The sequence below is a fragment of the Medicago truncatula genome, chromosome 4 (assembly GCF_003473485.1).
Source record: "Medicago truncatula cultivar Jemalong A17 chromosome 4, MtrunA17r5.0-ANR, whole genome shotgun sequence".
Lineage (NCBI taxonomy): Eukaryota > Viridiplantae > Streptophyta > Magnoliopsida > Fabales > Fabaceae > Medicago > Medicago truncatula.
The window spans coordinates 54,627,521-54,643,071 of record NC_053045.1 but is presented as its reverse complement, the minus strand read 5'-3'; the positions used below and the strand labels follow the sequence as shown (position 1 = coordinate 54,643,071).

General features: G+C 32.1%; 1 protein-coding gene across 4 annotated transcripts; it reads right to left on the bottom strand.

Annotated features, from left to right (window-relative positions):
• Positions 1-133: 133 nt before the first annotated feature.
• LOC11437713 (protein argonaute PNH1) lies at positions 134-10,610 on the bottom strand. 4 transcript variants are annotated; one of them, XM_024781870.2, is made up of 22 exons: positions 10,471-10,610; positions 5,675-5,866; positions 5,209-5,417; positions 4,971-5,117; positions 4,763-4,896; positions 4,362-4,471; positions 4,140-4,246; positions 3,908-4,046; positions 3,706-3,822; positions 3,190-3,297; positions 3,027-3,098; positions 2,827-2,949; positions 2,447-2,606; positions 2,162-2,283; positions 1,879-2,016; positions 1,665-1,807; positions 1,437-1,563; positions 1,216-1,351; positions 926-999; positions 758-852; positions 642-673; positions 134-483 (listed from the first exon to the last, which is right to left on the bottom strand). In XM_024781870.2, the coding sequence occupies exons 2-22, from the start codon at positions 5,843-5,845 to the stop codon at positions 317-319; spliced, it is 2,631 nt and encodes an 876-aa protein (XP_024637638.1). In that variant the 5' UTR covers positions 5,846-5,866; positions 10,471-10,610; the 3' UTR covers positions 134-316. The 4 variants fall into 4 exon arrangements, with proteins under 4 accessions (XP_024637638.1, XP_039688850.1, XP_039688849.1 ...); XM_039832916.1 differs by lacking the exon at positions 10,471-10,610 and adding an exon at positions 6,300-6,449 and having other exon boundaries at positions 3,190-3,255; XM_039832915.1 differs by lacking the exon at positions 10,471-10,610 and adding an exon at positions 6,300-6,419 and having other exon boundaries at positions 5,675-5,864.
• Positions 10,611-15,551: the final 4,941 nt, after the last annotated feature.

Below are 15,551 nucleotides of genomic sequence, written 5' to 3'. Positions count from 1 at the left end.
TTGAAAATTTATGAGTAATTCTTTCATGGTGGCTAACAGCAAGTGGCCTGCAACTAGCATGCATTAAGAGTGCATGTGGAATTGTAGATTTCTACAATAATGCTGTGCACATACTTCTTCTAAGTTTGAATGCTGAGAGAAGATTGAAATAATTAAATTTAAGAACCAATAATTTCTACATTAAGAGCCATTATTTTTGGTTAATCACTTGAAAGCCTAAGAAACAAAACTTAGACTCTGTCAAAAATTTCCATGCAGAGAATTATACAAATGAACCAATTTCTCTACTTGGAAGTCGTCCTACAAAGCCCCTCATTCAACAGTAAAACATTACTTTCTTAACCTTCTCTTTTAGAGCTGGTAGTGGTCGAACTGACTCGACTTTCGATCCTGTAACTTGCGATTTTGCATTTTCATGGACATCAGGTTCCATGTAGAATCGCGCTCTGTAAGCAGCCAGATGAGCATAGTACGCAGGAGGCACTGCACACATATATCAGACAATTAAATGTAATCTATATGACTATATATTGATTAGTAAAGTCTGCTGCACTTAATAAATCATTTAAATCAAAATCCCATATAGATATTTTCTATTGATGTATATTAAGACCTTTTTGAGCAATTTCTATAAGACTTACCTAAAGAAACAGACCGCGTACATCTTGCATATCTGTGATCAAAACATGAGGAGGTTATTATTTCATCATAATAATAGTGCAAAAATATTTGATATGATAAGATAGAGTTTATTTACGTGTAGCACAAGTTATTAGTTAAGGACTGAATCTCATCGGCACTGAATTTGTTGTCGTCCCATATAACATGATAGTGAGCTGGTTTACTTGTACCCTGAAAATTCAATTAATGAAATCCAGCACTCACAATGTTCCCTAACGTAGCGACGTAGATGTCATTATCATACCTGAACTCCAGCATGACTACACAAGTAGAAGTCGAACTCAGTAGGATGACAAATCTTTGTGTCCACCACAGTTCCTACATTAACCAGTTAGACATGTTTCAACTCCAGCAATAATAATTACATTGCTTAAAGAAGTAATTGGAGAGTATTCCAAATATTCTGCAACTCTGATCACACCCTTCGGCGAAAAGAAAATATCTAGACACTTATTTACATCATCTTGGAATTATATACATATCACAATTATGCAGTAATGATGGCAAGTAGTAGAAAGTTTAAAGGCTTTTTACCAGGTAAGATATTCCCACTCCTATCCATGCTGTTTCTGTCGTTGTGATTGTCTGAGAAGAGTCGAGTGTGATGCCGTTTTTGAACCACGACAAATGTAACCGGAGGTTGGTAACCAGGCTCCAAAGATGCACAAGCCTACTCATGTTGGAAATTTAAGCACTAAGGGAAGTCATAATCAATAGAAACAAATATAACTGTTTCAAATATTATGTGGAAGTACCTTACGGATGGCATCGAGCTCATATAGCAAAACCTGGTAGAACTGTCCTTCACTTACCCCATCCCTGTAAAATAATATCCTACATGGTTTCTTTCCAGTTGCTTTCTGAAATGAGAGCAAGAGCTCTCTGCAACAGCACAGAATGTTATGATCCAAGTTAGCAGGCTTATGAAAGATTCAAGGTAATAAATGAAAATTCTGATGTTAGAAGATGTGTTATGAAATTACCTGATCATGCCACCATAAACGATACCGCGACGAGGATCGTTCCAACATTTGAAAAGATCTTTAATAATTTCTTCTCGAGGAGGCTGAGCACATACCAATCCTGCATACTTTGTCACTTCTGGCCAGTCTTGGGAGGCTACAACCTGAATAACAATATTCAGAACCGATCAAACATAGGGAGAGCTATGAGTTATAGGAGTATGGAAATGCTTACAGCCGCAATGGATGGACACACGTCCTCTCCAGATTCAGGATGAGATACATCAGCTCCAAAAATTATTGTTGGAACGTCACTAACCAATGGAATCCTGCAACTTATAGCATCCAAAAGTACTGTGTTCCTTCCTCCCATCTAAAATTATATTGCATTTATTTAAGAAAATGAAGATTAAGTGAAAAATGGAAGTATAAAAGTGATTATTCTTAAGTAGCAAGAAACCAAGGTGATACTTTGGACTGTAAATATTGTTCGATTATTTAAACTTCGTAATACAAACCTTGACATTGATCTTTAGTGCTACATTTGACAAATACTGTCTATTAATCTTGAATACATATTTTGTAAGACAACATTGGGAAATCAGCCCGAGATCTGTTTCGCAGATTTTTTTGAGATCACCTGAAAGAAAAACTTGTTTCTTCAGTCCAAGTACAAAATTCAGAACACAACATGTTTTCTTGTAAACATGAGTGGAAGCAGATTCGTCGGGAGAAGAAAATAAAAAGAGAATATGTGAAAGCAGTGAAACAAATGAAGTAGCAAAAATGAACTAGAATCATACCATAGAGAGAGCCATTGTTGTCTGGAAGAATGGCAACAACCAACTCTAGCTCTTTTCCCTCAAGTTTGTTTAGAGAAAAAGAATGTACATACTTCAAGGCCTTCTTAACCATATCTGGCCTTGCTGAATATACAGGAATAACTGGTTCCTCACTAAATTCCTGTTACGAAAGGATTTAAAAGTAATGATTACAACAAATACATGATGATGATGATGATTATGATGATGATACGGAATAACAAGAGTGTGTAATTATAATTGATAAAAAAATGATGTGGAGTGTGACACAACAAATAGTAAGGAAAACGGCGTTGTATACTCCTATAATATGGTTATATATAAAAAAAGTTGTTCTCTATAACCAAAACTTGAAACTTTACCATGCCTAAACTTTGGCAAGTCTGAACTAACTGTTGGCAAAATGCACTAGCTGTTTTTTCTTTGACACTTCTTGAGAAATTGATACATGCCCAATATCTTACTTTGCTTCCATTTACAACTTTCTGTATTGAAATAACAAGAATTAAAATTCACTAAACAAAAACTAACTACTCCATAATCTTAGTGTGTCTACGCTAACCTTGTTCGTCATGTTCCATTGTCCAACTTGTGGCAAGATTTTTTTATCTCTTCCAGTTTCATGATATTTCAACTATGAAGATCCAAAATGTACCATTGTCAGTAGAATGCGAAAAGGCAACAACAACAAATGATCAATTCAATGCAACAATCTGAAAAACTACCCAAGGAGCAGGAAGAACCCTAGCCTCGACTGATGCAAGTTCGTTGCCGATGCTGATGCCAAACTCCTTTGCATAAGGATTACAATCATAATCATTTTGATGAATTGTCTGTCAGTTATAAACGAGAGTATTTATCACACATATCATCATAGGCTGCTCAGTTATAACGGACTCAAACCTATGCAAAACCAACACTATCAGAGCCTATCGGGTCCATCGTTGGGCTTGCATCGTCCACGCTTCAGGCCCATTGGGCCGGGCTGAAGCGCGAGGGGGTGTGTTAGCAGCCAACACTCGGTGGGATTTAGTCTCACATCGGATAGATTGGATTCTTGAGAAGAGTTTATAAAGAGGAGGCACTCCTCACCGTACAAGCCGGTTTTGTATGGATGAGTTAGGCCTCGATATTCGTGACATGTAGGTGTCTCCGGTGTCTAAAATTAATACTAGTGTTTATGTGTAAGTGTCATGTCTAGTGTATGTGCGTCATAAACTCAAACAAAAAATGGCAATAACCTGAAGAATATCATTCTCCCTTTCGCGTGGTCTCTGACATGAGACTTTTAGCATAGAAGTTATCTGCTTCTCACTAAGCCCTTTTGTATATCTCTGTCCACCAACTATCTTGCATGCCTGGTACAAGATTCACATAAGTTGTTTATTTAAAAAATATTTAAAAAAAAATGGTTTCATTAATAAATTCTTACAAAAAGCTTACCTCCATAGGCAAATAGTTCACCTTCTTTTGACTTCCTACTTGAAGGCAAGGTAAATGAGGATACATGATTTTGTATCCATACATTTCTTGAAAGTAATCAATTACTGATATCATATTCATTTTCTCACCCAAAGGGAAACTATTGGGAGGAAAAGATAAAAAGCCGTTACCTCAAATGTCCAATGTGTTAAATTCACAACTTTTTGTAATGCAAAAAATTACAAAGCCATACCTGAGTTCTCTTGTAGGTTGTGATGTTAATCCAGTTATCCTGTACTTCCTTCTAAAACTTCCTCTATATGTAACTTCTACTTTCACACCTTTCAAGGCTTTCTTAATCTGCTTGAGTGATACCACAAAGATTTCTTTGTCGGATAGTGCTTAATTTTTGGAGATGATGTTATCCAACTAAAAACAGAGAATTCTAGTTGCCATAGAAATATGAATTTCTTACCTTGATGCGATCTGCATCTGACAATGGCTTTGAGTGCACATCTTTTCCTAAAATTTGAGCTGCAATGTCAATCACAGGGAGCGGTTCTATAAACGCCGTGGATGCCATGTCTGGAAGAACCAAAAAAATAGAAGAGAAACAAAGATACTTCAGGTTATTGCCATTTTTTTTTTGAGTTTATGACGCGAAAGGGAGAATGATATTCAGTTAATGAGCTTGTGTTAAGGACGAATCAAGTGGTTGAACTCAAGTGGTTAATGAGCTTCAGTTAATGTTCGGGAGAACCATACTTCGAAACCTAACTGAAACAATTAACGGTTAGACTTTACTTATCGTCCGAACTTTGGATTATTAAAGACATTTCCCATTAAAAAAATATGAAGATATGGTAGAAGTCTCACCAACATTAAGCGATAATCCCATCTGAGTAGGCCTTATACTTTGATAGAAACCGCTCCATGATTCCAAGCCACCACTCAGCTTATGTGGTTTTTTTAAATCCGGAGAATAGTGTAAGCTCCCAAATGATACATAGCTAAATATACAAATTAAGGTGTCAGAAACAATAACATGATATGTTAAAACTTGAAAGACAAAGCTCAAATTCACCTATGAGATGCAAGCTCCTTCAATACAATGTCAATGGCATTGATAGCTTCTTGTGGAGTTTCCACTTTTTTTCCACTGAGAAGCTCATGTAACTGATGCATACTAACATGAGCTAAAAACTTGATTGCAACTTCAAATTTTCTTTCCCTGAACACACAAATTTACAACTTCATATTTGTTACAAAATCCAAAAATTTAAAGAAAATTTACATGGTTTTTTCTTGAATAAATCAATCACCTTGTAGTACCAAAACCCTCATCATCCTCAATCAATAGTATATTGAACTCTTTGTGTGTAAAAGGAAGCGAACCGGCAGTGTAAAGATTCTCTGCACCATCATAAACAGGGAGCTTCTTTCCCAATTCAGTGTTCTGGTGAAACTTCACTAACTTAGCTATGATAGCTTTTCTTGTTTTACTAGATATAACTTCAGGAGTTATATCAACCTTAAAAAAACACACAAGATAACTTAGCAAAATCCTTTAGTTCTAAATTACAGTCTGCATTTGCAATTGTGGCTGCAATATAAATGTTCTAGACGTTGCTGCAACATCAATTGCTGCTACATTTTGGCGCAATATCAAAGTTTGCTGCGTAACAAAAACCGCAATTTCAACAGTCAAGGTATATATGTCACTTGAAATTCATCTCAAGTTTTTACCACTTAAAAAAAATTGAATCATTTTGTTTCAAAATTACTTACATGGTAATGGCTCAAGTCAGATACTGAAATATCTGCAAGGAAGTAATTAGCTTTGACAACACACTTTGTTCCAAGTTTGCCATAGTCAGGCCTAGAAGGAAACACGAGACTTTTGCAAGAGGAAGAAAAACATGAAGCTAGTTGAGATTCAAGTCCAGTTTCTTCCTTCATTTGTACTTGCTAGCTAGTTCTCTAGACAATAATGAAGAAACTTTCACTTATGACAAAACAAGTTCAAAGTTATTTTTTCTACTCAAAACCATTACAAATCTCATGCAATGGTTCTAGAAGAAAGTCAAGAGCAAGCAAGAAAGTATAAAAGAGTGAGAAAGACAAGAAGCCTTTGCAAGGGTTTGTTGCAAGATATAAAGAAGCAAAGAAAAAATAAAAATAAAATAAAGGTATATGGTATCAAATCTTGGCAGAATTTTATTTCATTTCATCTTGTACTAGGCGCTGTACATTCTCTGAGTCTGAGATTGAAAAGATGGGAGGAAAATAAAGTGACATGCAATGCATTACATGCAAATAACAAGAAACTAACAATATAGTATAAAAATGTAATTAATGAACGAACATTGACATTGTTGCGTATTGGAATTGTGTGTCAGTGTGTATGACTTACAACTCTTTCTTTTTTATGGGCATAATAATATAAACTTTCTCCTCACTGCTACCACTTTTCCTTGAGAAATAATTTCATAGTTCCATGAGCTCGCTCTCTCTCTCTCTCTCTCTCACACACACATATACATTATATAAATTATAATAAGTGAGGCAAAGATGTTGTGCACGAGAGAAATTCAGCTCGTGCAGTGCTGCTATTGTTTATTATTTGTGGGGGGGTATGGTGTGGGGCCTGATTTCATGTCATCAAGATATTCTTGTACTCCCTTCCTTGGTCATATTAAGTGAATTTATTGGACAATGTGGATTATTTTTTTATGTAACATGTTTTAACCGTATTTTTTTTTTATTAAAATTAAAATATAAAGACAATCAGTGTATGTTTGGACAATCAAGGATCAAGATTAACTATAAATTCCATTTGATGGTGATGAAAAGACCCGACTCCGTGAAACTTTGATTGCACTAATCAGTGTATGTTTGGATTCACGGTTAATTTAGCAAAATCACCTTGACACTGTGATTTTGTGAAGCATTTAAGTGTAACTTATGTCAAAATTATGGTACCTCTTACAATGTTTCCGTCGATCCAAACATGCATGATTGTCCAAATGTCCCTTATTTTGAGTTAAAATTAGTGGTCCCAGAAGGTGGAGGGGATGTTTGAAATCGTCCCTACTCCAAGTTAATGGTAGGGAAGGTTGTAAGATTGCAAGTATGTATAAATCCCTTTCAGCAAGCACAAAGTAGCTTTAACACCTTCCCAAGTTGAAATACAATGACCATACAGGAACAGAACAGCAGAGACAAGAGGCAAACAACAACTAGCCAGCATAGTGAAACAAAATTTGAAGCTTGTTTCTCTGCTTAGATATCCGGACATTGTTGTACAATACATTGCATGAAACAACTTGCACCATATGCCTAATGCCAAATGTCACTGGTAATGTCTAAGAAACTATGCTATATTTGGTTGGCCTCAAAAAAACAAAATTGGATTTTGGATCTCTTGTCTTTGTTTTTTGTCTTTTGGATGGGATAATATTAGGGAACTAAGAATAAATGAAAATGGTAACGTTTTTCAACTATATGGGATAGTTACAAAATACACAAAGAACAATCAAGTGTCATGTCCCTTTCACTTGCTTCACACAACCCATGTGAATTATTTGAGGCACATTTGCATGATAATATTGTTGTTAAATTAATGAATGAATATTGGTAAAACGAGAGTTAATAGTGTTGTTATTTGAATGGACTTTTTTTTTTTTTTTTTGACAATATTTGAATGGACGTTAAGAGGCATTAATTTGTTTATATTGACGGTGCAGTACAGCCGAATTTCCCTGATCACTGTTTCTTTGGTTAATGTGTGATGTTAACTGTGAAAAAAAAAATTACAGTGAGGGACCCTTCCCTACAACAAATCCTAGCTGTTTGTTGAAAAGTTAGCAATTAAGAGCTAAAGTTGGAAGCAAACCCATCGGATTTTAACCTTCAGTAGAAAGAAACTTGTCCATTGTCAACCCTACTTTTCCATATTAATATTCTCTATAATTTATTTTTTTTTAAAGAAATATATCATTTACATTTTTTTTATTTAAAAAACTTTATGTGAATTGGATCCGTGACTCTACAAGGTTACGACATGTTCATAAATGTGGTTCTTATGTTGACACTAAAACTTAAATTTGTATTTTTATAAGAAATGAGTTAACTTTTTATCAACCTATATTGACATCATTTACATGTTTTTGGATTGAAAAAAAAAATATCATTTACAAACTTTTTAAATAGTTTCTGTTTTTTTTTTACAAGTTTAAAGAATAGTTATACTTCCGATAAAAAAAAAAAAAAACACTTTTGTGGTGGATATATCATATATGAAATGTATTCGAGTAGTCCAATAACGGATAACTCCTCAGATTTTTGGCTATATAGATTTTAATATAAAACCGACATTTAAAATGGAGATACCTCTCATTTGTAAAGTTATTTTGAAATCATATAGAACTCTCAGCAATATTTAATAATCTTTAATTTTTTTTTGAGAGAATTTAATAATCTTTATATATCGTATTTTAATTTAGTTAAATTGTTTTCTTTATAATATTTTATGATTTCTAAAAAAAAAAATATCAGGTCTAAAATACCGTTAATGTGTTAAATTTAATTATCAATATTTATTTATATATTTGTATAGTGAATTAGAGTGTGGATAATATATACGAGTATGAATTAATATCGTTATTTTTTTGTTGAACAGTCAATATTTAAGTTACAAGAAATAAAAACATGATAACTAAAGTAGAAAAGTTATTTTGACAAACTAGAGGTTTTCTAACACCATATTTTAGAGGAAAGATATTTGTACAACTATTTTTTAACAATTTTTGAAACAATCATTTATTTTCTATCTTTTTAAACAAAAACAATGGAGAGTGAAAAAAAAAAAAGAGGAAGAATAAGAATAAAATATGAATAGGAGGGAGTTGTTTAGAAAATTATCATAAATGATTGTACAAATATCATTTCTATATTTCTATAAGGTTGTGAATTTAATAATTTTTTTTATGAATATTTTTATAATTGTCTCAAAAGTTATCATATAATTTTACTTCTTCACATATCACTCGACTAACTAGTAAAGATGATACCCATATGTATTTTTTTTTTGAAGGAATGATACCCATATGTATATAAGTTCTTATCTGATTTTTTTTTTATGAGTTTTAATCACTCGACTTAACACTAACATAAACGTAAAGTTTGGTGATGTAGGGTAAGTTTTAATCACTCGACTTCTACTTGGCTCAACATAGTATTATACCGTACTATAAAGTATGTCTACGAGGATATTTAATTTCCATATAGTAAGTTTGTACAGTATTTTTTTAATTTGGTATTCAACTCAAGGATAAACTAATAAGGGTTAATGGTGTTTTACCCCTGTAATATAAGTTATTTTTGGTTTTCCTCCCTTTAAAATATTTTTTTTGATTTATCCTCCTGTAAAAAAAATAAATTGGAATACCCCCTTAATAGGTCAAAAAAAATGTTTTACAGGGGAAACAACAAAAAATGACTTATATTACAGGGGGTAAAACATCATTAACCCAACTAATAATTTAGAGACATCCGCTATGAAGTCTTCAATTGAATGCATAACAAAACCATGTATGAACTATCCAAGATAAGACTTGTTAGTATTTGGGGTATTCAAACATGAAATCTAGAGATAAACACATTCTTAAGTCTCAAGCCTTTCCTTCAAAAAAAAAAAAAAAAAGTCTCAAGCCTTCACCATCATACCAAGCTGTTTTAGTTAAGTTTGTACACCGATGATTCTTCACCTATGTAGCTCTATTCATTTACTTATAATTATAAGCTGCTTTTTGTTTATTTTAAAAGATAAACAATTGACAAATCAAATATCGATAAATGATTTATTTAAAACTAATACTTTTTTAAAATTAAGAGTACATTATCATATATTATGAGAACTTTATATTGAGACCATTTTTTTCCGATAAGTAAAGTAATTTATTAGCTAAATAACATGTCTGATATACAACATCAACATAGACACACTTTACACGTCCTACACTATCATGTGCTAGACACCTGGACTAAAGAAAATACACGTTTATATTTATCGAGACCATTATTAATATAATAACTTTCATTTATCTATTAAAAAAGTATACAAACATTACTCTACATTCAATTGGAGATATACTTGTCAATTTCTTTTTGGAGATAGGCTAAGTTGGTTGTTGGGATGAGTGGGAAATTAGTTAAGGAATGAAGTTATATGAAAGGGTTCGATAACCACATCCAACACACAATCCTAATTATAATAATATTTACCATTAAAATAATTAATTAAAAATTTAACAACTCACAAAGGACATGCTATGTCTATTCGCTGCATGCAAAACTGACTAAATAAATATTAACCTTAGACTAGACAATGATATATGGGTTCAAGATTGAACATTATGTTTTTTGTTTTTCCCAGAATAGTAATTTGTAATTTGACAATGGACCAAAAGATGTACTACTAGTTAGTTCTCATTAATTTGAACTTCAATGCAAAATATCAGGACTGCATGCAATGCAACTAAAAGTGAGTTACTAGTAGTAGCAGTTAGTAGAAGCATATATACCTTCTGATTTACGCCATCTATATTTTATGTTTACTTATCTTTTAATGTCTGCAACTGCAACTGAGAGCTTCAACTATTTGAAGTTGTTGAAATATGAACCAAACCACCTCCTATTTTAACCACCTTCTACACTCTTATCCCTGCAAGAAGTAAGATATATATAAAACTTTAAATAGAGTAAACTATAACTAATAGGCTTCCTATTGAGGGGTTGAAAGACACAAGCTTGAACAAAACTGCACCTAGCTATATATCTATAGCCTCTAATTTAACTAGTACTAAAATAAATGCTTAGGCCACCAAAATGTTTTCTATAGTACTCAACATGCAAAAGCAGTTACACTGCATTACATTTAAAGTAACCTATAGCTTGTTTTTCAACATCTTAATTAAATTAAGTAAATGTTAACAAGTGCTTTTAAGACATTGTTTAGTGACTTTAAATAATAAATTTTTGTTAAAGTTTATGAAATCAATGCATTAAAAATTGGAGTTTTTAACTTTTTTAAAGAATAATTTATTTATTAGGAATCCTTAAAGAGTGCTCTAAGGGCACTCGTTAACAAGACCCTTAAATAATTCTCACATAAAATAAAATATTTCTTTTAACTCACTCTTTAGTCTTTATGAACCTATATATGCTCTATAACTCTGAACTCTATAAACCAACCAAGCTGAAAGGAATTGACTTAATGCAACCCAAGTATTTGTTTTCTTATTATGTGGATTTGGTGAAACAAATTAAGGTACAAGGGTATTGCTTCAATTATATACCTATACAAAATCTCTTGTAACAAAACAGAACTAACCTCAATAAGCAATAACCAATTTTTTACTAGTCAACAATTAGTTGGAAAATCATGAATGGCATTGACATATAAACTATTTTATGGAAAATTACAAAGGGAATGCAAAGGGTTAGAGGAAAAATGTAAAGGCATGTCAAGAACAAGAACACAATCAAATGTACATAGATTTTGGGGACACAACAATGTAGGTGCTTTGCTTTCTGCGATTTGATAAAACGTATGTGAAAGACAAGTGCTTTACTAGCCTTTAAGAGAAAGGAGCTTCAAAAGATGAATGAGTTAATTAAGATGACAAATGCTAATGAAAACTCGGTGAGAGCTTTTATCTTTTGGGAAATATAAATCGAAACTTGAAGACAGGTTTCAATGTTAAGTGAATAAAAAACAAAAAGCAGTTTTTTGCCCTCTTATAATATTTTACCAAAACTGTAATTTTTGTTCCTCAATTTCATATTGTTCAACTTTGGTCTCAATTTAAAAAAAATAATAATATTATCAACCCATGGTTTAACCATCCAATATATTATGAAAACGAAAGGCCTAATTGCTGATAATTTTAAAATAATTTAGAGAACTATGTGGGAAAAGTGTCAAAATGGAGTAATTTTTCTATAATCACCTTACATGCAAAATAAATTTTATTTGGACTCAGATACATGGATAATAAAATTTAAAAAATAAATAATTTAGTCAAATTATTTAACATTAATTCTCTTTAAAATTTTATTTATTAATGTATGTATTCAAATTAAAATTATTTGAGGTTGTGTTTAGACAATCATTCTTTTGACTCTATTTATTTGTTACCGTTTATTTGTTTAGGGAGTAAAAACATTACAATGTGATATTTACTAGGTAAAGATATGGTTATCCTCGTTAAAGCATGAGTGATTATCTTGATTTGTCTCCGATTAAATCCAAGAAAATAATTTTTTTTAAAAACTTTTTTCACATTTTTTTTATATTCATTTTTTAGTGCAGCTCAAAAAATTCAAAAACAACTATACCTAATGCTTAATTGGAGAAGGCAGAGAACCTACAGTCGAGGGATAGAGTTCATTCCTCAACATCAATCACTTGAAGCAAAGAAAAATACAATTGAAAATATTCACCAAACCTCGGCAAAATTCTTGCTTCATCAACACCTTCAAATTTCATTAGAGGATAATCAAAGTTCTTGTCCCTCACCGGTCACCGCTCCTTCCTCTCATTCGAAATTCATCATTGGCAAACCATAATTGTTCACTCACGATCATAAACCCTAGCATGCAATGAGGAATTGGTATGATTAGTCCAATAATATGTGGTTACGGAAGCCTGAATGGAGATGATTTAAGAACAAAGAAATCAAGATTTAAACTAGGATTTCAAGAGGCTAGAGAAAGGGGTAAAGCATCGTCCTCCTTTGTTTCAAAGATCTTATTCTTTTGTTTAAGGTGAGTCCTTATTAGGTTTGAATCTTGATTGTAGGTTTGAACCAGTAGTATAGTTTTTGTTATGAATGATAACCGCTTGTAAAGATTAATATGAGAATTGAAGAAGGAAATATTTCAGAAATTACTCACTTAATTCTTTCTTAAGTATCATTTTAGTACACTTTTTTGTTTTTATTTAACTATGGTGTTGATAGTTTATGGGTATAATTTGTCAATAAAAACTATAGTTCCATGACAATGTTTGCATTTTGTTATGTGCAAATTTAATCTTTTAAGAAACTACATTCGGTTCTCTATGATAGTTGTTAGTACATGATAAGAACAATATGATAAAAGAGTAATCTCAACATTAAATATATGTCACACAATCTAAATTTAATATTGGTTAAATCATAGTTGAAGTCTAATTTTTTGTTAAAAGAGTTGGAGGTACGGGGTGAATCACTTTGCTTTTGAGTAATTATATTCTATTTTAATTTGTTCAAAAAAAAAAGAGTTGAAAGTAAGTTAAATTTTATTTTGAGTGAAAGAATTCGGTTAAACTTTTATTAATGTGAAGTTGAAATAAATTTTATTTTACTTAATAATCGGTAAATTGGCAAAAGAAATATGAAATCATTAGAGAGAGATAATGTATCATAGATGTTTGCTATGAAAGAAATATATAAAAAATATAATACTTTATTGGTGGATTAAAATGCGGATAAAGAAGAGAAAAACTTCGAAAATTATTTATTTCCTTAATTGGAGAGTAGTAAAAATTTAAGCTATGGATGTTGTTTTTAGTGAACAAAAGTCATAGAACAATCTCCAAATTTGCATACATTATATCTCACAAATTTGCGTGTTTCATAATTTATATTCTTAATTAATTTGTATATACACCCCTTATCAGTTATAAACAAAAATCTACATTTTAAATTCTTACAATTAATGATGTATATGGTAGTTATTATAGACAATATATAACATTTAATGAATGAATCTAAAATGTTGACTTTTCTTATAATATTGACAGGAGAGTGTGTGAAATTTGTGTGCTTAATGCTAATGAATGCCTTGACATTTTTTTCACTCCATCTCCTTTTTTAATTAGTCAAAATAAACATTAACATTCTTTTGAGTGCTTTAATATTTATCTTTTGACTGCTTTAATAAATTTGTTCTGAAGATGATTTAATATCTATTTAAGGAAGGCTTTACTTAATATTTGATAAATGTTTAATAAAACATACTCTCTTCGGTCATTATTATAAGCAAAAATTAACTTTTTAGGTTTATTCAATAAATGATGTATTTAGTCAATAATATATACCAAATACATCATTTATTAGAGTAGTATTTATCATAAATGCTTGATTATGATATTTGGAAATGGGCCCAACTTTTCCCTTTTCACATGTGAAAATTGCTTTTTTGACATGGAATACTTCCTATTGACACAAGTAATTTACTAAAAAGCTCCAAGCGGTAGTTAACTCCCGTTGGAAGAACCGCTGGCAGTTAACTGTCGTTGCTTTTTCCCCCCCAAAACCAGAAAACCCCTACCTCTCCTATTCACTCATCACCTTACCTCACCATCACCATACCTAAAAAAATCCCATTTCAAAATTTTTTTGTGTCAAATTCTTGCTTCCAAATCATTGATGATTGATTGCTAGGACGTTTCTACACACAATATGCATCAAAGAACAGGTATTACAACGTTAAAATCCACTACATTTGATTGATTTTTCTGGTTTTTTTTTTGTACTATCACGAGCTGTAGCGGTAGTTAACTACCAGCTGGGTGTGAGCGGTTGTTAACTTAAAAAATTTTCAAATGGCAGTAGCTACTGCCCAAAAAAAAAATTCCAAAACTTTTTTTCCTTTTGTTTTTTTTGTTTTGTTTATGATATTAGATACATGTTTATTAATTAATTTACAAATTATATGTTGTTTATTTATAGATACGGTTGATAATGCGAATGATGATCTGAGTGATCGAAAATCTAGTGTTGTCGATTCCGTTAAGGTTGAAGCTATCATTAAGGTCGAAGCTTCCGTGAAGGTTGAAGCTTCCGTTAAAGTAGAGGCTTCAAGCGTCAATTCCGATGTGTGTAAACTTCGTGACAACGAAGTGGATTTACGGTTATCATTAGAAGATCTTGTGAAGGTAGAAATGTTATGTTGGAGTTGGTTTGTGAACGGAGCGGCGAGCACAAATTACCGAAGACAAAGGTGAAGCATGAAGCAACGGGATCAAGAAAATGTGGGTGTTTGTTCAAGGTGCGTGGATATGTCGTGAGGGAAAACAATGCTTGGAAATTGGCTATTTTTAATGGCGTTCACAACCATGAGATGGTGCGGTATATAGCAGGGCACCTTCTTGCTAGAAGATTAATGGAGGACGACAAGAAGATTGTACATGACTTGACCGATTCTTCGGCGAAACCAAAAAATATTTTGACTAATTTGAAGAAGAAAATGAAAGAGTCCGTGACAAATATCAAGCAAGTCTACAATGAACGTCACAAATTCAAAAAGGCAATAACGGGTGACTTGACGGAGATGCAATATCTAATCTCAAAGTTGGGAGAGAATTAATATGTTCATTACGTAAGAGAAAATCCGAAAAGTCAAACCTTTCAAGACATATTTTGGACTCATCCAACATCGGTAAAGTTGTTTAACGTTTTTCCGACTGTTTTGATAATGAATTCCACGAACAAAATCAACTTGTATAGAATGTCATTGTTTGAAATAGTTGGAGACACCTCAACCTATTTGACATATTCGGTTGGTTTTGCATTTATGACGTCGGAGAAGGAGAATAACTTTACTTCGGATTTGCAAA